General features: G+C 45.3%; 2 protein-coding genes across 3 annotated transcripts in view; one reads left to right on the top strand and one right to left on the bottom strand.

The window, feature by feature from the left end:
• Nucleotides 1-22,124, bottom strand: part of SFI1 (SFI1 centrin binding protein) — a 53,700-nt gene extending 31,576 nt beyond the window's left edge. The window contains exons 1-11 of the mRNA XM_054995854.1: nt 22,100-22,124; nt 20,752-20,842; nt 20,002-20,172; nt 18,400-18,471; nt 17,671-17,781; nt 16,021-16,115; nt 12,356-12,473; nt 10,490-10,592; nt 9,597-9,753; nt 6,672-6,833; nt 5,851-5,921 (exon numbers count right to left, since the gene is read on the bottom strand). Coding sequence (XP_054851829.1) covers nt 5,851-5,921; nt 6,672-6,833; nt 9,597-9,753; nt 10,490-10,592; nt 12,356-12,473; nt 16,021-16,115; nt 17,671-17,781; nt 18,400-18,471; nt 20,002-20,172; nt 20,752-20,842; nt 22,100-22,124 — 1,176 coding nt within the window. The remainder of the gene's footprint in view (nt 1-5,850; nt 5,922-6,671; nt 6,834-9,596; nt 9,754-10,489; nt 10,593-12,355; nt 12,474-16,020; nt 16,116-17,670; nt 17,782-18,399; nt 18,472-20,001; nt 20,173-20,751; nt 20,843-22,099) is intronic.
• A 2,246-nt stretch (nt 22,125-24,370) lies between these two features.
• EIF4ENIF1 (eukaryotic translation initiation factor 4E nuclear import factor 1) overlaps nt 24,371-24,597 on the top strand; it is a 28,478-nt gene continuing 28,251 nt past the window's right edge. The window contains exon 1 of one of the 2 annotated variants that reach the window (XM_054996298.1): nt 24,371-24,517. The gene's annotated coding sequence lies outside the window, so the exon portion shown is untranslated. Of the gene's footprint in view, nt 24,589-24,597 lie in introns of both variants that reach the window. The other variant, XM_054996299.1, reaches the window with a different exon arrangement.

The raw sequence follows: 24,597 nt of genomic DNA on the forward strand, positions 1-24,597 counted from the left end.
CCCGGATCCGAAGGAGGCTGCGAGTTCCGCGTCGGGTCGCAAGCGCTCCACTCCGCAGTCGGATCCGACTCGGAAGCGGCACCGTTCCAGGTCCCCGTCGAGGTCGGAACCGACCGCCACATCGGCTCCGAAGGTGCCGAGGACTTCATCGGATCCGAACATCCCGGCTGGGTCGATTCCCAAACCGTCGGATCCGACTCCGACTCCGACGGCGTCGACTCCGAAGCCCACTGAATCGGCTCACGCTGGTCTTGGTTCGAAGACGAGCTCTCGATCGGAACCGAAGGCTTCGGATCCGTTTCCCACGTCGCCAACCCCGGTTGACCGGAACCAAAGCTCCGATCCGACTTCAGCCTCCAAGGGCGAAAAGAAGTCGAAAAAGAAATCTAAACACCAACAGTCGACGTCGGTCCAGACGGAGGAGGTCGTCTGGGAGAAGCCCTCGACCCCGTCACCGCACCTGTCCTCTCCGCTGCACCACTCCACTGATGACGATGGTGGTCTGCCCGACGCTCCACCTAGGGCTGCCGAGACGTGGCATGCCGATGACTATATGGGAAGGGAGGACCGGCCTTATTGCCTTCCTCGGAGTGGCTATGATAGAGAGGGCTCCCTGTATGCCAGTTCTCCTTCGTTTGGCAGGGAGTATTGGGGTGACGCTCGCAGTGAGTTCTCCCACTATGATTCCCCCAGGCATGTCTCGCCTTATCACCATGTGGAACCTTCTCAGGGCCCGAGTCCCAGCCCACCATCTGACCCGTCGCCAGATGACATCATCATTGGGACTGGTCGTGTGTCACCCTCGGAGGACTACAGGCTCTATTCTGAGCAGATGGTCAGAATGGCCCGTTCTCTCGACATCGAGATATCTGCTGTGGATCCTAAGCCAAAGGACAAGATATTGCAATATGTCCAGTCCGGGAATCCTCCAACTATTGCTTTCCCATTCACCGAGGGCCTGGTGGAGATCGTTCACGACATATGCGAGAAGCCGGCCTCTGTGTATCCAACATCCCGCAAACTGGAGGCCCTGTACAAGACACGGGATGACGGTTGTGCATACCTCTTTGCACACCCACCTCCTTCTTCCCTCATTACAGAGGAAATGCAGACCCGTCAACGCCAGGGGTCTTATGTGGTGCCCATTGACAAGGAAAGCAGGAAGCTCGATTCATTGGGCAAGAAATTGTACTCCTCTGCTGCCTTGACGCTGAAGATCTCCAACTATTCGGCCATCATGGGAGCATATCAAATTTTCCTTTGGAACCGCATGGCGGCCTTTATGGAAAAGCTCCCTGCAGACCAGAGGGTGTTGGCGAAGGTGGTTCTTGATGAGGCCCTGCGCCTTTCTCGTCAACAGATAAATGCTGGCCGTGACACCGTTGACACCTCTGCCAGAACATTGGCCTCTTCCATCGTCCTCCGCAGGCATTCGTGGCTCCGCACGACTGCTCTACCCATCGAGACGCGGAATAAGGTGGAGAATCTGCCCTTTGAGGGTCCATCCCTGTTCTCATCCAAGACGGATGACTACCTCTCCCAAAAACGCAAAGATCGGCTGACAGCCCGTTCCTACGGCATCCTCCCAGCCAGACCATCTACCGAAAATCGGTTCCAGTATCGCCCTTCACAGGGCTATCGTGGTCGGCAACAGCGATACCAGCCGTATCCCCGTTATGGGTCCTACAGGCAATTCCAGCAGCCTGCAAGTTCCTTTCAGCGCCGGAGGCCTAGCTACCGCCCTCGTCGCGGTCAACAAGCCCACGATGCCAAAGAGTCAGCAACTCAGCCAAAGCAGTTCTGACTAGAATTCGAACAGTCTGTTGTGTTTGGAAACAGATTGGTTCAGTTTGCCTCTGCATGGGCAGAAATTACATCTGATAGTTGGGTTCTTAATATCGTTAAAGTTGGCTATAAAATTCAGTTTGATGTTTACCCAGTGTTGTCTCTTCCTGACCACTCAATACAATCCTCTTCTCATAACGTACAGGCTGAGGTTGTAGCACTGCTAGAGAAAGGGGCTGTGCGGGAGGTGCTCCCTCAGGACCCCCCCTTAGGCTTTTACTCCAGGATGTTCTTGGTAGACAAGAAAGATGGAGGGGTACGACCCATTTTAGACCTACGGGAACTGAATAAATTTGTTCTCGTCAAGAGGTTCAGGATGCTTACCTTGAACACAGTCCTCCAGTTAATGCCCGAGGACATGTGGTTCGCTGTCCTGGACCTCAAGGATGCATATTTTCATATTGCCATCCATCCGGATCATTGGAAGTACCTTAGATTTCTATGTAACAATAAGGTCTACCATTACCAAGTGCTTCCCTTTGGTCTCTCAACAGCCCCACGAGTTTTTTCTAAGTGTATGGCTGTGGTAGTGGCTTATTTGAGGAAACGGGGTTGTACCATCTACCCCTACCTTGACGATTGGCTTCTAGCAGCTCCCTCTGCTGATGCGCTCCTGGCCCAGATTCATACAGTGATGCTCACCTGCTCCCGGTTAGGGCTTTTGGTTAATTTGCAGAAGTCTAACCTTACCCTGTCCAAGAGAATACTGTTTATCGGTATGGAATTGGATGGTGACGTAAATAGAGGTTTTCTCCCCAGAGAGCGTGTCTTAAGAATTGGCAGGATGGTGAACCTTTTTTCCAAGTGCAGGTTCCAATCCGTGACAGCGATCCAGAGGCTACTGGGCCTCATGGCCTCTTCTACAGCTGTCACCCCTATGGCCCGGTTGCACATGCGACCTCTCCAGCTGTGGTTCCTGTCGGTTCATGATTTTGAACACGAGTCCCAGAATAAGCGGTATTCCATCCCCAGAGGGATTATCCGGGCCTTACGATGGTGGCTCGATGAGACTACCCTCCTTGGGGGTGTTGCGTTTGGGTCCATCCAAACCGAGATCACAATCTCGACTGATGCCTCCACGGTGGGATGGCGAGCCCAGTGTGGTGCCCTGAGGGCACATGGGGTTTGGTCAGAGCAGGAAAAGAAAGATCATATTAACCTGCTAGAATTGAGAGCGGTCCGTTATGCCCTTATCGCTTTCGCAGACACGCTGCAGCAGAAAGCAGTTCAGGTGCTCACAGACAATTGCACCACGATGTTCTACCTGAACAAGCAAGGGGGCACTACATCCAAGGCCCTCTGCGACGAGGCCGTTTGGATCTGGAACTGGGCCGTGGACAGAGGCGTGTTCATTCAGGCGGTCCATATTCCTGGCACCACCAATGTCATCGCGGACACGCTGAGTCGGATGCGATTCGACAGCTACGAATGGACCGTAGCAGACAGTTACCTGAACGCCATCTTTTTGGACTGGGGGTTCCCAGACGTGGACCTCTTTGCGGTAGAGGCCAACAAGAAGGCCCCGCTATTCTGCTCCAGAGGAGGGCTGGGTCGCCGCTCCCTGGGGGACGCGTTCCAGATACACTGGACAGGGCACCTGTTTTATGCCTTCCCTCCGTTCCCACTGCTGTCTCGGGTTGTCAGCAAAATCCAGAGGGATGGGCCGCACTTAATTCTAGTGGCCCCCTTCTGGCCCAGACAAGCATGGTTCCAACATGTCATGCAGCTTTCACAGGGGTCATATTATCGGTTCACACTGAACCCGGACCTTCTGTCCGACAAAGGGGTTTGGTATCACGACCTACCCAAACTCAACCTCACTGCTTGGCACATTCGGGGACGGACGGGATGTCTGACAGGGTAGCTGAAATTTTGCTGAATGCCCGTAGGGACACCACTCGCAGGTCATACGCAGCTAAATGGAAGCGTTTTGAGGCCTGGGCTGCGGCCACTGCAGTTAATGTTTGGGATTGCCAGTTGTCTTCTGTGTTTGAGTTCCTCCTGTCCTTAAAGGATGGGGGACTCTCTAATTCCTCTATTAAAGTTTATTTGGCTGCCATTTCAGCCTTCCACCCTAAAATAGATGGGAAGACGGTGTTCTCCCACAGTTTGTCGAAGTCTTTTTTGAAAGGGTTGTACAATATGTTTCCACAGGTCAAGGAAATTGTTCCCCAATGGTCACTACAAGTAGTATTGGCGGGGCTTATGAAATCACCTTTTGAACCACTGGCCACCTGTGATTTGAAATGGTTATTCTGTAAGGTGGCCTTTTTGATAGCCATTACGTCTGCCCGTAGGGTTAGCGAGCTGGCTGCACTGAGGTGGGACCCTCCCTTTTTGAAGGTCCATCAGAATAAGGTGGTGTTGAGACCTGACCTTCGTTTTAGACCCAAAGTGTCCACGCAATTTCACACCTCACAGGACATTGTCCTACCTATCTTTTTTCCTGACCCTTCTGATAACTCTGAAAGGGCCTTACATTCTTTGGATGTGAGAAGGGCTATTTTATTTTACCTCCAACGTACATCACAGTTTAGGAGTGCCAAACAACTGTTTGTGTGCTATTATGGGCCCAGGAAGGGAAAGGCTGCTACAGCCCAGTCAATTTCCCGTTGGGTCACTCAAGCTGTTAGAGCCTGCTACTCGCATGCTCAGTTACCTTGCCCCTTGGAACTAAAAGCTCATTCCACCAGAGCACAGGCTGCTTCGGCGGCCTTCCTTAGGGGCGTGCCCTTGCAAGACATCTGCAGGGCTGCAACGTGGTCGTCTTCTGACACGTTCGCTAAACATTACGCACTAGATGTGTGGGAAAGGAAAGAGGCTGCTGTTGGTAATGCAGTGCTTCAGTCTCTTTTTCGGTGAGAACACATGCCCGCCTCCTGGGTAAGTGGCTTGTGAGTCTCCCATGTGGGGCTGCACAGAAGACGGACAGTGAAAACAGAGTTGCGCTTACCGTAACTACTGTTCATTGACGTCTTCTGTGCAGACACACAACCCTCCCTCCTACCCCGCTGTGTTCTTCCAGATAATGTGAAGGCATTCGGCGGCAGAGGAGAAACTGAGGGGAAAGGGGGCGACGTCGCCCAATGTCGCTTGGGCGGGAAACGGCCGCGCATGCGCATTGGGTCGGACGTGCGCCCCCTAGTGGACGTTTTGCTAGAAAGAAAAATCCGGTCGGCAGGCCTGCGCAGGCGCAGTCCCATGTGTGTCTGCACAGAAGACGTCAATGAACAGTAGTTACGGTAAGCGCAACTCTGTTATCATGCACGCTTAGATCCAACAGAGGATTTCCACAGATGGAAGAGAAAGCTTTTTGGCAATTCCTCTTCCACTGCAGACCTCTGACTCCCCTTTCATGCTGTTCCTGGGGGAGGGGTTCCTATCACACAGGAGTGGGGTGGGGGCATTTGAGGCTGGAGAAGCTGTGCTCTGAGAATGGAAATCCTTTCCACCGCTGGTGGATCCAAACCATAGATAGATCCATCTGTGACTTTTCTGGAGGCCTCTAGATAGCCAATACAGGAAACCAGGATGATTGTTAAGATGTTCTGATCCAGTAGAGTTCTGTCTGTTTGTTTTTGAGAGCCCATCTTACTTGCAATCTGTAAATATCAGCTTTATGGAGAGGTGGCCCCACAATGAGGCAAGGTGAAAAGACAGTCTCAAGCTGAAGATTTTGATTACAGTAAATGAGAGCAGACAAGGCACAATCTTCCAGGAAGTTTTACACAATCCCATGAATATGAATGGGAAATGCATGAGAGAGCTAGCTATAAAACTTGTACCACATACAGTAGTAGCAGAAACGTTTCCAGCCCTGTACCTCCTGAAGGTACACAGCTAGGATCAGCTTCCTTCCTACCATTTGTATACACAGTGGCAAGCTGGTAGTTGACCCCATGTAGTATTCAAAGAGGCCCTCCCTATATGAGGATCATAATGCAGGAAGCAGCTTTCGTTGGTCAAATGTGGTTCTAAAGAAGCCAGGCACTGCAAACTTCTTACCAGCAGGAGGCGTCTGTAATGATGTTCAGCTAGCTCCTGATGTTTAGCTGCTTCAATACACAGACACACATCCATTACAGGTGTTAAAGAAAAACTTCATTTGCTCCGCTGGATCAGATCAATGCTCTGTAGTTCATCACAGGCATTCATAACATGAAGGGCACCATAGGTATAACAGAAGTCAAGATATAAGCAGAAGGAAGGAAGGTGTGAATGGCTAATGCTTTAACTATTTGAAACTGCTGTTTAATTTTTTAAAACTTTCGTTTAATTTTATTAGGATATGTTTGCTTAAAAATTGCGTGCAGCCTTGTATACTAAACAAGTATATAAATATCTGCCAGTGAATTCCAAAGTTTAATTATTATTGCCTAATAATGCTGTCTTATGTTTTAATCATTCTTTTCATTAACATGTTTCCAACTGGGTTCCTATTATGCCTGCAGGCTAGGAAGAACAGTTAAGCATGCACTCCAGCCATAATTCTCTGAATATCTGCATCTGACCTACACTATTCCTTACCAGCTTTTACATATACCCAAATGGAAAACAATTATGCTGTCCTAGTGGCTCATAATAAAATCCTAAACAGAGTTACTCCAGTCTAAGCCCACTGAAATCAATGGGCTTAGACTGGAGTGACTCTGCTTAGGATTTCACCGTCAGAGCATCAAAACCCAGATTTTTTTCCTGTGGATTTTTTTTCTGGGCCTGTTAGAATATAACACTGCTCCTCTTGGTCATTTTCAACAGACATGGTGTCTGATCCAACACTTTCTGTTCAGTTTATCCCTGCAAAAGGACTACAAAAGAAAGGATACAGAATTTCCATCGCAAGAAGGCTCTTCGCATGGCAATCCTGGCTGCCAGCTGTGCAATGCGTTCCTGGTGTATGTTCAACTGCTGTTTGCGTTCCCAAGCCAGGTGCCACAGCAAGAAAAAATGAAGGCGCATGCAGCTATGACGGTGTTGCAGAGCCAGCTCTGGAACAAGAAATCACACAAATTGCCCCAACTGCTATAACATTAGGATCCAGGTATGGTATGCAAGCATAAGACAGAGGGGTTTTAATAGTAAGCAGAACTGAAAAGGAAAGTCACCTCTAGTATTTAAACCAAGGGTTGAACTGTTTGGTTACCTGGGCCGTTTCCACACGGCTCCCCACTGCTCGTAACAATCTGGAATATCGCAAAAAAAACGCAGAAGATCACGTTTTCTCATGCAAGATTTGCGCGACGTCACGTGAAGTTGCGCAAATCTCGCACAAGAAAACGCGATCTTCCGCGTTTTTTTCGCAATATTCCAGGTTGTTACGAGTAGCGGGGAGCCGTGTGGAAACGGCCCTGGTGAATTCTTCTGCTTGTTTGCCGGACAGTGGCCCACAACATAGGGTAATCGGCTTTGTCCACAAGGAAGCAGCAGGTTCATTTTAAGGAATAAACAAGGTGACTGGGGCCGGACAAGGAGGCATCTAATACTTACCTACAAGTAAGGCAAGCTTTGGTTGTTGGGGGTTTTCCGGGCTGTATTGCCGTGGTCTTGGCATTGTAGTTCCTGACGTTTCGCCAGCAGCTGTGGCTGGCATCTTCAGAGGTGTAGCACCAAAAGACAGAGATCTCTCAGTGAGAGATCTCTGTCTTTTGGTGCTACACCTCTGAAGATGCCAGCCACAGCTGCTGGCGAAACGTCAGGAACTACAATGCCAAGACCACGGCAATACAGCCCGGAAAACCCCCAACAACCATCGTTCTCCGGCCGTGAAAGCCTTCGACAATACAAGGCAAGCTTTATTCACTTTGTGTTAATTTATATGTTAATTTGGCTAAACATTAGGAAGATCGTTCTGAGAGTTACAGTGGTTCCTCAGTGGAACAGGATTCTTCAGGAGATGGTGGGTTCTCTTTCTTTGGAGGTTTTTAAGCAGAGACTAGAAAGGCCTACTGTCAGCAATGCTGATTCTATGATTCAGTATGAATTTAGGCAAACGCTGAGAGGAAGAGCAGGAAGGGATGAGCCAATGCTTGGCTCTTGTGGCCCATTTTTATATGCCCAGGGTAATGCTAATCACCTCTTTGGGTCAGGAAGGAATTTTCCTCCAGGCCAGATTGGCTAGTGATCCTCGATGTTTTGTGCCTTCCTTTGGGCATTGAGTAGGGGCAGGGCTTTTTTTCTGGGAAAAGAGGTGGTGGAACTCAGTGGGTTGCCCTCGGAAAAAATGGTCACATGGCTGGTGGCCCTGCCCCCTGATCTCCAGACAGAGGGGAGTTGAGATTGCCCTCCGTGCCGCTGAGCGGTGCGGAGGGCAATCTCAACTCCCCTCTGTCTGGAGATCAGGGGGCGGGGCCACCAGCCATGTGACCATTTTCAAGAGGTTCCGGAACTCCGTTCCCCCTGAAAAAAAGCCCTGAGTAGGGGTCACTGAGGTGAGGGCAGCTGTGAATTTCCTGCATTGTACGGATGTTAGAATAGATGACCCTTGGGGTCCCTTCAGCTCCAAGTTTCTGTGCTTCACTTTATAAATCTATTCCTCATGATGAGCTCATATTTTCTCAATAGATTATCACTTAATCTAGCAACTCATTTTCTTTTGGATTTGTTAGATATTGGCTAGTATCCAACCACATACATCCAAAGATTTAAGGATGCTTTCTTTCTTAACATGGGGCTGTGATTTCCACCAATTTCCTCTTCCTGCTGCAGGTCACTGAGGCCCCCCGCCAACTGCCTCCAGGCACTGGTTCAGTGTTTTTACAGCCTCCCTGGTATTAGCTAGAAGCATGAGATAGAGCTGATATCATTTGCACATTAGTATCAATCCAGCCAAAATCTCTGGATCATCTCACCCATCAATTTTATGTAGATGTTGAAGGGCTTTGGGGAGAAGATAGAGCCTTACAGGACCCCACAGACTAGAGGTCTGAACAGCAGTCCTCCACCTTCTGAAACCTACCCTCCAGGAGGACCATCAAAAACATTGCCTCCCAGTCTCAGTTTGGAAAAGCGGTCCAGAAGTATACCATGATCAAGGGTATTGAAAACCACTAAAAAGATCAACAGAGTTGTACTGGCTCAGTCCAGCTCCCAGCACAGGCCATCCACCAGGGTGACCAAGGCTGTTTCTATCCCATAAAGAGTCCTGAAACCAGACTGGAAAGAATCCAAATAATTTACATAGCTTTTCCTGTGGAGTGAGCGGAGGGTGTAAGACACATCAGGATACTCTATTCTCTGATGGAAAATAGCCAAGGCTAGATTCAAAAGGACGTTGTTATTGCGATAACTGCAAACACAGGAATTTGTCCCTGGTCTCACAATGCTCGTGTGTATCAGAGAACTAGGTTAGGGTCTACAATCAAGACTCAAGGGAACCAGCTGTGCCAATGGAACTGCTCTCATGGAATAATCTTTGAATAGAAGGGTTTCTTTGATGCACATGTATATTTTTCCCTTGCAGATGCCCACCTATGATTAGCTACCAAATCCTTGTCCCATAAGGCAGTAAAGTCTTTGGTTAACCACATTAAGTTGCATTTTATTTTACTCTTCCATAGAGGCCTGTTTGTGGCATAACAACTCCTTCAGTCCTTGACAGTCAACTATTCCAGAATGCTGTTCAGCAATTCTGGCACAAGACATCTGGTGGTTCCACTAACCAGGATCATGATCATTTCATTCAAAATAGATGCATTAGTTTATTGTGCAAGAAATTAATTCCATTTTGTCACAGACTTTGGCTTCCAACTTACTGTGCTGATGCTTCTTCTCTCTTCGGAGATATACATAGACATGCCAGGATTTCAAAGAATTCCGTATCTTCCTATGTTGGTAATGCATCATTGCCCTGGCTTCCTTTTCTTTCATATTCTGTATATATGAGTAGACTTCCTTCCACTGTAGCCAGGCCTGAATCACAAGTACAGAGGATCAAGAGGAAGAATGAATGACCATGAGCCAAGAAATGGAAGGAAAGCAGAGCAAGGGAAACAGTACACCAAACACAGAAGGAAAAATGCAAAATGTCAGCCATACTTTCCTCACTGGTGAAAGTTGTCTTCTATTACTGGTCCCTACCAGTTTAGACAAACTGTTTCTCATTTACAGCTGCCTCTCCTTTCGGGCTTCCATACTTCCTTCTTGTACACAATACAACTCATCCAACCATCTGGAAAGTATGTAGCTCCCTCAGAATTATTATGTCATTCTTGTTTAAGGAAAACAAAATTAAAATACCCCACTTAATAAACTTCCATTTGTTGTTGAAATCTCCATTTTGAATCGAGAATGGAAGGATGGCTATAAACCATGACAATGCAATGGAACCACATATACAGAGATGATAAACCTTGTAAGAGACTAAAATGGCTATCCCTCTGGAGTCCACCTTCAATTAACAGCTGCTGAAGACGCATGCCAGAGAACAGCCCCTGACTTTATTCATTCTGTGCAGGTTTAGAGGCATTTGAGTGGCCAGTGTTAAAGTGAAAATGGTATTATCCGACAAGCTTATGTACTTATAGATATAGAACCAATGATTACTAGTAGCATCTGCTAATTTCTGTACCATTTTTAAATAATTGTATGAGGTTCTGCAAATCTATAGCATACAAGATCTTTAAAAATTCTTATTTACTGCGCTCACCCGAAACTGCAAGCCCAGGGCCCAATGCTGTAGAGCCCAAGCATCCATTTCACATCTCACTTGGCTTTGGAACCATCGCTTCCTCCACAATTTCCACACCACACTGTTACAAACAAAGGTTTTAGGACATTTTTTTTTAGCTTTGCAGCCTAGAGAACAAGGAGTTCTGCAAACAGTTGCTGGAGACCTCATATCCATTCCTTAAGAGATACAATTTTCTTGGTCTCATATTCTATGACAAGACCTAAACAACTTACCAAGCGAATCAAATAACAGAACAATTGTGCCCATTTCAGTGGTTTTCAAGGAAGTTTCATAGCGTGATTCTTCAAAAAACACAGATTACAAGCAAGTTTCTTTGAAACTATGTGACTTTTCCAAAACTGTTTTCAGGATTGGGATGCTATTTAGAAAGCCAGAAAAGGAATGAAGAACAGGAACTTTGTATAGATTACTTTGTATAGATTATCCTAGAACTCACCTCAATAATTCAATAATTGGATCTGCACTCTGTCTCTGAGCTGGATCTTGGCTGCAAGTTCATAGCTGGCAAATAGGAAAGGTGCTAAGGGGGTGAGTTATCAAATCCCAAGCACAGAGCATTTTGGGGCTAAATTATTCAAATGGCTCTGGCTGGACTAAGACAAAAGGTTTAGCATCTAATACCTCTGCTGGATCATGGCATCTAATGGGACGGAGACTGCAAAAGCCAAAAGGCTACATAATATTTCTTCCTCTTGGGTCCATAAGATGAGGAATGTCCCCAGAGGACATATCAGAGGACAATGGGAGAAGTCCCAACTCTGAGAACTAAGGTAACGATGGGTTTTGAAATGCCGACACTTCAAGAATTACTAGCCTGGTCTAATAACAACATTATGAAGAAAAGTACAGCTTAGGGGTTAAAGGATTGTGGGCTTTCACTGATTCCTTCAATCCTTGTTCAACCTGATGCTTTTACAAACCATATGTGCTCTTATTTGATTATTAAACTTTCCTGTATTTTGAATCTTCAGAGCCTGATCTCTGTAAACTCAACACACCTATAAGAAAGAAGGCCAGACATCCAAAAAACCAAAAGTTTTCAATTAGCAATCTCATTGGCTACGATACTGCCACTGCACAAAGCTAACAAACAAAATCGGCCGTTCCTGTACCAAGCTGTCGAATACAGAGGGAAACCACACCCACAGGAAACAGGTTAACTATTAGTAGAAAAATTGTAATTATTAAGTGCAATTGAAAGTGCAAAGTGCTACTAATTCATAAATACTTCCATAAATCCATTCATAAATACAGGAGACAATAGTACATTCTTAACAGTCATACAAAAAGACCTTATCAGATAACTAATTCCGGGTACCTAGCAGTCTTTATACAAATACCTCCATTCATCAACCCAATTCCAATACATTAATGCAGAAGTCTTCTGCATTAATGTATTGGAATTGGGTTGATGGGTTGATGGTTGATGGGTTGTACTATTGTCTCCTGTATTTATGAATGGATTTATGGAAGTATTTATGAATTAGTAGCACTTTGCACTTTCAATTGCACTTAATAATTACAAATTTTCTACTAATTGTTAACCTGTTTCCTGTGGGTGTGGTTTCCCTCTGTATTCGACTGCACAAAGCTAGGCAGAGTTTTTAAATGGCAACATAGTATGGAGTGCTGGAAGTACAAATCCTTGCAGTGAGGGAATACTCTTTTAGATTTGTTGGTGGCAATGTTTACTGCCCAGAGAGAAGTTGGGATTCCTAGGAGTAAAGGGAAAGGTTGCCTCTCTGTGCAATGAACCGAAATGGCCATGGGACTTTTCTAAGCTTGCAAGACTGATTTTTCACATCTGGCTCTAAAACGTACCGCAGGGTGCTCACTTCCTTGAATTTGAATGCTTCCAAATGCATCTTACGTTTCATGCGACGCATTTCCACATAGTTCAGCCAATGACACCAAGCTTGAAGTGTTTTCTTCTTTGCCGCTTTAAAAATCCAATTGATAAATGATTTTGAAAACATGTACACATTTTTTAAAAATCCACATTTTAAGGAATTACTCAACTCCTTCACCCTTTCAGCCCACTGGAACAAACTTAGAACATACTTCCAGGGAAAAAAGTATAATGGTTCATGCAGCTGACAGGTATTAGTTAATGACAGAAACTTCACATCACATTAGCAAGATTGTCAGGGAAGCCTTGCTATAAGTGTGTTAAAAATGGAAAAACTGAGGTTAACATTAGGGTCTGAAACTCTTTTGTAGCTTTAAAACTAATTACAGTCCCTATGTCTAATAGGCAAATCCACACAATGAAGCCAGCCACAGCTATATTTTTAGGTTCTGTAAAAACCCACAGGAATTACTAGGTTAAAAACAAAAATTTAGATTAAGATTTTTGAGGTTAAAAAAATCCCTCCCAATGCTAACAGAGACATCTGCACATATATAGATGATTTTGAAAAAAACTGGGCAGCATATGGTCACCTCCTGGGAGAAGAGTTGAGGAGGGGGTAAATTGGAGACAGACAGTGGAAGCAGCTGCAAGCTGGAAACAGTGGGGAGAGAGGAGGCAAGCTGAGGGGGAAAAGCAAGTCCCCTCTTGTAGAACGCTAACAGTGCAATTCTAAACAGAGCTACATCCTTCTAAGCCCACTGACTTCAATGTATTCAGAAGCATGCAACTCTGTTTAGGATTGCATTTTAAATTCACTATGCAGTATAATAAGTTGGCTCACTATTAACACTATTAATTATGGCCATTTCTAAAAGGGTTATCTGCCCAGAGTTCAAAGCTGTTGGAAAGCATTAGTGCTCTTTCTGGGGTTTCCTTGGCTTTTCTTCTATCTTTCTCAAACTTTGCTCTAAAGTTTTGGGAAAGACTGCAGTGTCCGGGGTCAGCAGCCCAGCCCCCGGACTTGCTGACAGGCAGCGGCAGGGGGCAGCCAGGAGACAGCAGTACAACCGCTCTGTCTGGCAAACAGAGCCAGAACCTGCCTACTCCAGGGGGAAGGGGCGAAAGGCCAAAGCCTCAGAAGGCTGGAGGGAGCAGGGAGAAGCCAGCTAGTCCCACCCCCCAGGGGGAAGAGAGGGGGCTAAGCAGGCTAGAGGAAAAGGGCCAAGGCAGGGGGAATAGGGACACAGCAACAACCCAAACAGAGCCCTTACCTTCCAAGGAGGAGAAGCAGCCACTACAGCCCAGAGCCACCCCCTGGCTAGAGGACAGCAGCCTGGCTCAGGAGGTGCTAGGAGCCAAGCCCCTCCAGGTGGAGCTGCCACAGGCATTCTGGGGGAGGAGATGGGTAGCCCCGCCCGGCATCAGTGAACAGGCAGCACAGAAGCTGGCCAGGGCAGCTCCTCGCGAGCAAGGCCAGCCAGGCTCAGCAGCACATAAGCCGGCTGGGGCAGCTCCTCGTGAGCAAGGCCAGGCAGGCTCAGCAGCACAGAAGCCGGCTGGGGCAGCTCCTCGTGAGCAAGGCCAGGCAGGCTCAGCAGCACCGAAGCCGGCTGGGGCAGCTCCTCATGAGCAAGGCCAAGGAGACCTCAGCTGGGGATGGCTCGCATTCAATCCCACCCTGCCAGCAAGGCAAGGAAGCCAAGAAGGGATTAGTGGTAGGAGGGAAACACCTGAGGGAAGGCCCAGCTGGGCCAAGTCAGGAGATGGCACGAGCCTAGAAGGGGGGCGGGGCGGGGCAAGGAAGCCCTATATAAGGTGGCTAGGAAGAGCTCTGAGGTGGTGGGTGTGAGTGAGGAGTGATGATGTGGAGTGAGAGCAGTAGGATGCAAGGGTGGAGGCTTGGAGGAGAGTGCTGGAAGGAGGAGATGAAGGAGGATGCAGGGGGTAAGCAGGCCAGGTTGAGCAGGCCAGCGAGTGGACTGAGAGGGAGTCTGGGTGAGGTATACCGCCCCTCCTTCCACAGAGCAGGGTCCTGCAGAATCCCTGGCCCCCCTGTGACGTCAGGTGCAGACCGCCCAGTGCCACGCCCAGCGGCAGTCGCGGCAAGCCCTGACATGCAGTAAAGCCTGAAGGGCTGTTGTGTGTATGGGAAAATCCAGTTTTTCTCAACTTTCATTTTTTAAAAGTAACTCTCTAGCCCTTTATCTTGTGGAGATATAAAGGGAAAGGCATATCTTTGCAATGAAAGGGGAAAGAGACTTACTTTTTGAAAAAAATGAAAGCTGGGAATTCACAGAGCCTGTTATATTTATTGTTACTACAGTATAGGGATATAATGATATTTTAGTGCCATTTTTTAAAATTGGAAAAGCCCTGATGGCTCAAGAGAAAGGGGTGGCCAGTGCTGGAGGACTGGAACAGACCAACTATTGGAAAACCTGCCATGTAGAAGTCCCATTGCCACTGCGCTTTATCTGTAGCCACACTAGCAACAGGAAACCATACAAGCCTTTCCACATGGGGAAACCACCTATGTTGTAACAAATAATACATCACGTTACAAACTAATTTCAATAATGTCAACATGAAAAAGGAAATAATCAGCACTATAGAAAGCATGCTGTTTCAAACGTCACAGAGACTTCAGATTTGGTTTAATTGCATTTAACTTTTTTTCCTATTTTACATAGACTGCGTAGAAGGATAACCTTCCAGAGATTTGGAGGTGATGCTGCAACAGCATATTGTCCATAATAAATAAGCCAGAGTTGTCTGCCTCATCACAGCTTCTCACCAAAGTGATCTGACAAGTTTCACTTGTACTCATCTTCAACCGTAATAAATAATTCAGATCATTTTCACTTGTAAACTTATTTCCCTCAATTTTCTACTGCTCCATGCATTCAAACATTCTTTCTGCTGTTCCTACCAATATCCTGATTTTGAAATAGTTTTAATATAGCACCACTGATGTTTTTGACAGAAGGAGTGGCAACAAAGGGAGGGAGATAAGATGCAAAGGTACAAATATGAACAACTGCAGTCACATGTACTAGTCTGGCTTAGTTTCAGTTGGGCATTAGGATCTAGGCATCGTGGAAACAGCAGCCCGGGGATGGGGTATCTGAAGGAAGAGATGGCTGGTGGTAAGTAATAATTTTAAAACAGCAATACACTTGCTAGTTAAGCAAACATATTCATGTTTGTCTAATCTATTCCAATTGCAGAACTTATCAATGTTACTCAATTTTTCTTTAGCAGGTAAATCAATGATAAGATCATGTTGCGTGTTTACTTTGGGGGGCTGGGTGTTTAGATTCTAGATCCCCTAAATTGATAGGCATTGTTGAGTTTAAAGTCAAGCCAAGTTATGGGAAAACATCTAGGGAGCGTGTTACGTAAAACAAAATTAAAAATGTAAAATAAGTTGATGGTCAGGTAGTAAAAAACAGATGATGAACCCATCGAACATTTGCACTACCCTCTTCTAAATGTTTGGTTTTCATTTAGCACACAGTTGAGTTCATAAAGTGGCATTACATTATTGAAACAGGTAGCCATTATATAGCATGCGCAGAACCAAAGCTTCAACAACAGTCTGCTAATGTTCTTTGCTCCACTTCTACTCTCTTACCAAAAGCCTCTGCAACACAGTATTTCTTCTTCTCCACTCGCTGCTGGAGTATATAAGACTTCCAGGACTGAAAAGTCAGGTTGTACAGGAAATACCTGACCAACAGAAGAAATGTTGTTTTGACACAGGCCTTAATTCAGTCTAGCAACAGATTATTCATTCGGAACTGTTTTGGAGAACTGTTCCTGGATATTAAAGTTTCCTATCACATAAACAGCATAGAGAGTATTTCTTTAATCACTAATAAAATGTAATTAAAAGAGGCTTCAGATAACCACTCATTTGGTTGCCTATGGAGAGTAAGGATCACCTGTAGAAGAAAGTTTTACAAGTGGTTGTTCCTTTGATTAAATGTTAGGTAAAAATTGACTAAAAACAAGAATGCGGAGACAGAAGGGCTAGTAAATATATGAAATCTAGTAGCTTTTGGTGAACGATAACAGAGCACTTTCATAAATTACCAGCCTCTAAAGGGCTGGTGCAGCCACACTAGTTAAACAATTATCAAATATAGAGGATAGGAGCACTCCGGTTCCCTAACACAGAAAGTGACTGTTCAGCATCTGCATTTGTTAAAAGAATAACTAGGTAAAGGTATAGGAGAGAAATTGACTGCAAATATGATTTGAAATTGGAATAATTATGTTGTTTAAAAGCAAAGTGACACTAACCTGCCCTTTCAGGGCAAAGTGACTGAGAGAGCAGTAGAAGACCAACTCCAGATCTTCATGGACAACTCATCTGCTCTGGACCCTTTCCAGTCCAGCTTCAGGCCAGGCTATGAGACAATGATGGCCTTGCTAGCTTTAGTTGATGATCTTTATCAGAGTGTAGACAAAGGCCTTTTTGTTGCTCCTATTGGATCCCCCTCAATTTTGCAGATATGTTTTTAAATTTTTTAAATAATATTTATTATTATGTATAATATTTATTGTGCATAATGTTGTAAACCCGTCAGACCTCATTTCAAAGGAGAAGCAATCTAAAAATCTGGAAAATAAATAAAGTCTACCTGCAGTCTTTGATACAGTGTACCATGCTATTTTGCTGAGATGGTTGAAAGCAGAAGTAGTTATTAGGGGATGTGTGTTAAATTGGTTCATTTCTCACGGATCAGACTCAAAGGGTTGGAGACCAGTTATCATCATTAAAGACCAGGTATCATCAGCCTGGGACCTATCCACAGGGTGCAATCCTATCCTCCATGGTTTTCAATCTTTAAGTAAAGCACTTAGGACAAATCATCCATAGTTTTGGGGTTGGTTGTCATTAATATGCTAATGATACTCAGCTTTAAATATTCTTACCCAAATTTCCTGGTGATGCAATAGAAATCCTGGGCCAAGCTAGAAGTGACAATTTCCCTGGGTTTATATCTGTGTATACAGACACTATTTTTCATTTATTTGTAGTTTTGTTTTTTTTTACAGAGCCACAAGGCCTCCCTCCAGAACAAGTGGACAGTGGGGCAGCCCTAAATGCACAGGCTTGCTGGCCAGCCATCTCACCCAGAGGCATTGCCTCACTGCCTCGCCCTAGCATGTCAGGGAGAGGAGACAGATTGCTCCTCAGCCCTCCATATGCCACCACCCTGCTTTCCTCCCACTCTTGCAGGAATTACTATGGAATTAGAAGATCCACTTCACAGACCTGTAATGACAATCAGCCCTAATGGTAAGCTTCCATTCTTTGCAAACAATCCACCATTCTTCCTTCCACTCTCCAAAGGTTTTCTGCAGTATCTTCCGATTATAATAGCACCTAAACAATAGAATTGACACAAGCACATAAGATAAGAGTATCTATTTTTGAGAACTGATTTTTGTAAATTACACTTTTTTCCTGATCAGCCCATTCCTATTATATGACATTTTGACCACAATCCACCACATTGCTAGGAATAGTCATCCTACTGAATCAACAAGACTAAAACATGCTTAAGTGAACACTAGAGTGCACCTTCTTCTATGAATATGCAGATGTTTCTAGAGACAATTACCCTAATTAATTTCTGAGTGTACACATAATTCATTTTGGAACTCACAAAAAGGCAGATTTGTCAGTGAGATCTCGCAATAAAGCACACAATGAAGGAGTCTTCCACACAGGCACAGGATTTTGCAGTTTCCTTGTTAGTGGTGTGGCTGCAGATAAAGCACAGCAGCAAAGGGGTCCCCACACAGCAGGTTTTCCACAGTTTCCCTGCCCTAATCTCCCAGAAGTGACCATCTCTCCTCTCCTGAGCCACCAGGGCTTTTGCAATTAAAAAAATTGTTAACAAGAATATCATTATATTGATATACCCTTGTAACAATATGTGTGGCAGATTCTTTAATACAAAAATGCTACTATCTAATGCAAAAATCTTGTTCAGTCTACCTGGCACTTGATGGGAGGACTCTTCCAAAGGCCTTCCTTATCCATATGTAAAGAAATTTTCTGGCCAAGTGTCTGAAAAAACAAAAAGTTAATGATATTTTAAAGTATTTGTTCTGTACAAATTTAAAACAAAGGTTTTCAAGATGAACAGAAGATACTGATGTATTTATTTTATTAAATTGCATTTTTAATCCTATCTTTCCTTCAGTGAGCTTAGAGTGGCATACACTGGGTGTCCCATTCTTCCTCACAATACCTATGAGGATGGTTAGGCTGAGGACACTCAGCAAACTTCATAGGTGGCACTTGTACCCATGTCTCCCTGATTCAAGACCGCTGGATCATACCTGCTCTTATACAAACAAAATAAATAAAAAGGAGCATTCAGCCCATTTAAAGATTTAACAGATTTATCAAAGCATTAACTTTTGTGGGCCAGAATCTACTTCAACAGATACATAGGGGATATTATAGCACTGAAAATGGTGTAGGAAAAGCTACTAAAATGATCAAGGGATTAGAGCACCTTCCCTTGAAAGAAATGCTAAGCAGTTTGGGACTTTGTAGTTTATTGAAGAGATGCTATGGGGGGGAACATGATATAGGCTTATAAAATTTTGTAACAATTTTCTTGTTCTCCCATAATATTAGAACTCATGGGCACCCAGTAAAGTTGATGGACAGTAGAGTCAGGTCAAACAAAAGGGAAAGCGTTTCTTCACTAAAAGAGTGATCAACTTGGGGAACTCACAGTCATGAGATGGGGTGATCACTACTAGTTTAGTTGGCTTTAAAAGTGGGTTTGAAAAATTCATGTAGAATAGGTCCAGCAAGCTACGATGACTAAATGGCGCTTCTATATTCATAGATAGAATACCAGTGCTAAGGGGTAACAACAAGGGGAGACTGTGACCTCCATTTCTCACTTATAGGCCTTTGGGGGGCATCTGGTTGGCCACTGTGTGAAATAGGATGTTGGACTACATAGATCATTAACTAAACCAGGGGTTCTCAGCTTGTGGGCACATCTAGAATTCTGACACAGTGTGGTGGGCGCAGCAACAATATGACTATCGCAAAACAGTGGCTGCAGGAGACAGAGCCAGACAGAAAATCGCAGCTACAGTTGACTTGTGATCATATAGTGAAGATCCTTGTGCTCTGGAAGCAATTTCAGCCAAAGCAATGATTTTAAAAATCTGCACAGCCGATCAATACTTCAATGGCCATTCAGAAGCCATGTTTTGTAAAAGCCCCACCTGGCCCCAACTACTTTCTAAAAACTTTTGTTGGGCAACAGAAAAGGTGTCAGCTGGCACAATTGTGCCCATGGGCACCATATTAGGAACTCCTGGTCTAAACAACCAGCCCACTTTATTCCCTCCAATTGTTGTCTCAATTTTTTTAGACTGCAAGCTCTTTGGGCAGGGGACTAATCTTTTTATACTCTGTCAACCAACACACATACTGATGGTGCCATTTAAATAAAGCAGCAGGATATATTTTTTTTAATAAAATAAATCCAACCAACTGAACAGCTGCTTCCATTAATAGGTTAGAAAACAGCACTAAGACTATTCAAAACTTAGATCTTACCATTACCTGATACGGATTTCTTTTAACCTTCCACCTCTGTTCCAAGTGTATGCAACACGGTAACAGATCCGATGACGGCCATCCTGACGCAAAGTTCCAGTAAGATGAGGAGAAACAAGGTGTCTAACTGTGCCCTCTTTAGTGGTACGCATCTTCTGTATCTTTGTACATTTTAAACTTTAAAGGAAGAATTAAAGATAGCTACTTTTAATGACGGGATTCAAAATTAAAGAGATATAAGTGTCTGGATAAACTGATACATGCTGGATTTTAATTAAAATCTTTTAATATTTTGTTTTTATTATTTTTTTGGAAACAGTAAGCTGCCTTCAGCAAGTTCCTGGAAAGATGGCATGAATATTTTCTAAATAAGTAAATACATACACATTTATAAAGAAAAAAGAGAGAACTGATCAAGAGGACACTTTTTCTTGGACTCAGTTGTTTTAAATGCTGCTGCAGACATTGGATTAAATCCCTATTTTTGTAGTTGTATGCAAGGCATTCCTGTACCAGACTGCCAGAATTCTGGCTAAGCAGAATGTAACTGAGATGCAAGAGTGAACTTGCTAAGATGTCACAGCTACAAAACAATCTCAGTCTGCAAATACACTTGAAGAAATTTGTCTTGTAATTCAAGCAAGGTGTGGCAACATTTTCCGCAAGCAGGTATTTATTTCCAATACTCCTCCTTGCTCTTAGAACCCGTCTTTGTCAGCTAGATTTTTTCATGCAGACTTCCTCAGCATTTCTCACCTGCCTTTGGTCTTCTCCATCAGGTTAATAAAAGTCTTCAGTTTTCCACTGCAGCTCAGTGTTGCCTCACAAGGTGACAGACAAAAAACACCTTTAGCCAAAACATAAAATAATCCTTATATTAAAATCATCCAAACATGATATGGCAAACACCTTTCTATGACCTGTGATGCAAAAACTGACACCATAGCTGCAGGTACAAGAATGTCCTAGTGCTGGAGCAGCATCTGTTGCTAAGCAATGCCCCAGTGTAAGGCAAGGGGTCATAAAACATTTTTCAGATACATTATTTTCTTTAGGGGTGACTCTATCACCTCTCACAACAGAATAATCAGTGATAGAAATAGATATGAATTGCATTTGTATTTATTCACCTATTTCTTTCAACTATTCTATAATAATTTTAATATTAACTATTTGATTTGTTTTAGGTGGGTAGCTGTGTTGGTCCACAGTAGAACAGCAGGATTTGAGTCTTGGTGGTACCTTAGAGACCAAACAGATTTTAAAAGTTATGTTGTGCCCACTGAAATATAGCTAGTTTTATTTTTTTCCACGCCTGTCCCCATTATATACTTCCAGCTGCCATCTAAGCGCTAGGCAATTCAAGGCAGCTCTGGAGCATTTACAAGGACCAACTACCTCATCTCTCTCTAAAGCTGGAAGCCCCCATTCAGACATCAAGACTAAGCTACTTGCTGTGCTGGAATGCCTTTCCCCTTCTCTCCCTAAACTATTAAGAATCCTGCACTCAAACTCCCAAGTAGATGCGTGAGCAAAGTGAACTTTGTTTCTCACAAACTGGCACCCTGGAGCAAGATGCGGGTCCAGGAGCACCTGAAAGCAGAGTCTTAGCACCTTAAAGACCAACCAGAATTCCACGGTATGAGTTTTCGAGAGTCAGAGCTCCCTTCTTTGACTCTTGAAATCTCAGATTCTTGAAATCTAGTTGGTTTTTAAGGTGCTGCTGGACCCGCATCTCGCTCTTCTGCAGACCAACACGGCTACCCACCTGAAACTGTGCCCTAACGGGGAGGCGTCTGCAGCGTCCCTTGAGGAACTTCTTTTTGACCACAAACTTCACTTTTAAATCGGGCCTCCGCCTTGCATCACACCGGTATTGAAACAGAAGGGACGCCCTCAAAACCCTCCCCAACAAGCCAAGAAACCCGCTCAGACGGTTCCACAGCTCCTGCGCATTTATGAGGCGCCACCCCGAGCCACCCTCAACGCTGCAGAAAAGGGCGGGGGCGGTGCATACGCTACCCTAAACCGGAGGTCGCCTTTCCACTCCCGTTACTCTTCCCTGGTCGTAGCTGTCAGGCTCACAGATGTCCCCCAAAGCAACCTTTTTCGCGGGTGCCGCCCGCCATGCCGTCGCTATGGCGACCGGAGCTGGCGGCTGCGGTCCTACAGCGGCCTCAAGCGCCCTGGAGACAAATACGCCTTCGATGTCAGGGGCTCGGCCGGGATTGTGTCAAACGGAAAAAAGCCTCCGAAGGAGGGCAAAGCATCGTTTCTTCCTTTACAAACGTGTGGGGTGGGCGAGGCAGAGCTGCCAGAACAAAGGGCATGGCCTCTGAATCGCCCGGCCTCATTAAGTGGAGCGGAGGGGCTAAAAAGAACGGCAGAAATTGATAGGGATTGATTTCCTAAATGGCTATTGTAAAGCAGAAGAGCAAAATTCGGGGCCAGTAGCACTTAAAGACCAACTAGATTTCTCAGGTATTGAAAAGTATTAAGTCAAAGGGAGTGGGTTGTTTACAAGAAGATCTTACAAAGAGAACTGATTATCGAAAGCTTATGCTTCAAAAAAGTTGGTTAGTCTTTAAGGTGCCACTGGACTCTATTATTTTGCTACTTCAGACTAACACGGCTAACTCCTCTGGATCTAAGATCTTAGGAACTGAAAAGCAGGGTTAAAATGCAATAATATAAACAATTTTATTGTGACATAAACCTTGACAGACCAGAACCCTCTTCATCAGACACCTGTAGTGTTATCCCCTTGACATATGTACCTGACCTATATTTGTAAACAGTGAGTCTGAAGGGCCATGCTAGGCAAGCACTGGAAGCATGTCTGTCTTATTGCTGTACACAGCCCAAGTATATACAAGATAAATGAGTGACAAAATGCACCACAATCACACTATTATACTGTTATAGGAGAATTTTTAAATGGACGTTTCCTATCCTTTCAAAATATGCATATGAGTGAAGTGCTTATCTGTGCTTTTATTTGCATTTACTGAACCAAGGACAGCATATTTTCTGGATTAAGAGATGATATAAAGCTGTACAACTGACTGGCAGAGTAATGAAAAGGTCACTGATGTGCATTAGCTGAATTTCAGTTTGTGCCCCTAATCACAGTCACTGAACTACTGGATTCTAATGTGCAAACAGATTTATAGTGCAGATTTTCACCATTCTAATTGTGCAATCCAAAACAGTTACATCCTTCTAAGCACAATGAAACCAATGGATTTAGAACAGGTTAACTCTGTTTAGGATTGAACTGTACATTTATTATTTGTTTTACTTCATTTATACCTGCCTTTCTCTCTAACGAGGGCCCAAAGCAGCTTACATCGTGCTCCTCTCCTCCATTTTAACCTTACAACTCAGTGAGGTAGATTAGGCTGACAGTGTGAATGGCCCAAGGCTACCCAGCAAGCTTCCATGGTAGAGTGGGGAATTGAACCTGTGATTCCCAGATCTTGGCCCCACACCCTAACCACTATACCACATTGGCTTCCTTGGAAGGTCTGGAAGGGTTTACAACAGCAGGTCCCTCTTCTCTGGTAAATTAGTTTATAAAGGTGCATCTAAAATGGTCATGGGCACCATACATCTGACGAAGTGGGGTCTGACTCACAAATGTTTATGCTAGTTTACCTTTTGCTAGACACTAGACTTGTTTTATTTTGTCTCATCAGACTAATCCTTCTGGAACAGAGTAATCCTGTTTAGGACTATATTCCCAGGATCGTAATTTCAATCTAATTTCACTGCATAATTAATCCCGCAAAATCTTAGGGTTAAGGTATGTGCTCACCCCCGTAAGCCCTCCAAGATCCCAATCCTATTAGACTCGTCCTTACAACATCTGACTATTAAACCACAACCCTATGCACACATTCCTCAGAACATGACCTCCCACATCAGTGGGGCTTCCTTCTGAGTAAGTCTACAGAGAACGAACTACGTCGTCCTCGCTTTGAGTAATTATCAAGAGTCAGCAGTCAGAGTCCCAGGCTGTCCACTCGAAACGCCTCAAGGCCCCCTTCTGCACCTCGCATACTCCTTCCTACCTCCTGTTGTATTGCTTTATATAGAAGGCCTGTGCTTATTCTTTTCTCCCGAGATAGAGCTTAGGGGGGATTTCCGGGTTCTGGTATCGGGACGAACACCGCCCATCGAGTCAGGCACTCACTGAGGACGGCCCCTTGTGGTAGAAGCGGAAGAAAATTCTGCTGCGCGCGCAGACGGGCGGTCGGCGGAGGGCGAGGGAAGCGGGCCTGGCGCATGCGCAGTGCCTATTAAAGGGGAAGGGTGGGGGCTGAAGGCCCCGGTTACGGCGGCTGAGAAAGAGAGGCGGCGGGGGAGGGGATGAGGAGCGCCGCGTGAGCAAGCCGCCGAGGGGGGCGACGGGGTGGGGCGAGCCCGGCCTGACCCGACGCGGAGAGGCGGCAGTGGCCTCGCGGCTGCGAAGGGGCGGGAAGACCGGCGAGCGTTGCGGCGGGGAACCGCCTTCTCCACAGTGAGTGAAGGAGCGAGCCCGGCGGGCGGAAGCGACCGGGACGCGGGTGGGCGGTGCGTGGCCTGGGCCAGGTGAGAGAT

The sequence above is a fragment of the Eublepharis macularius genome, chromosome 13, assembly GCF_028583425.1.
Source record: "Eublepharis macularius isolate TG4126 chromosome 13, MPM_Emac_v1.0, whole genome shotgun sequence".
Taxonomy (NCBI): domain Eukaryota; kingdom Metazoa; phylum Chordata; class Lepidosauria; order Squamata; family Eublepharidae; genus Eublepharis; species Eublepharis macularius.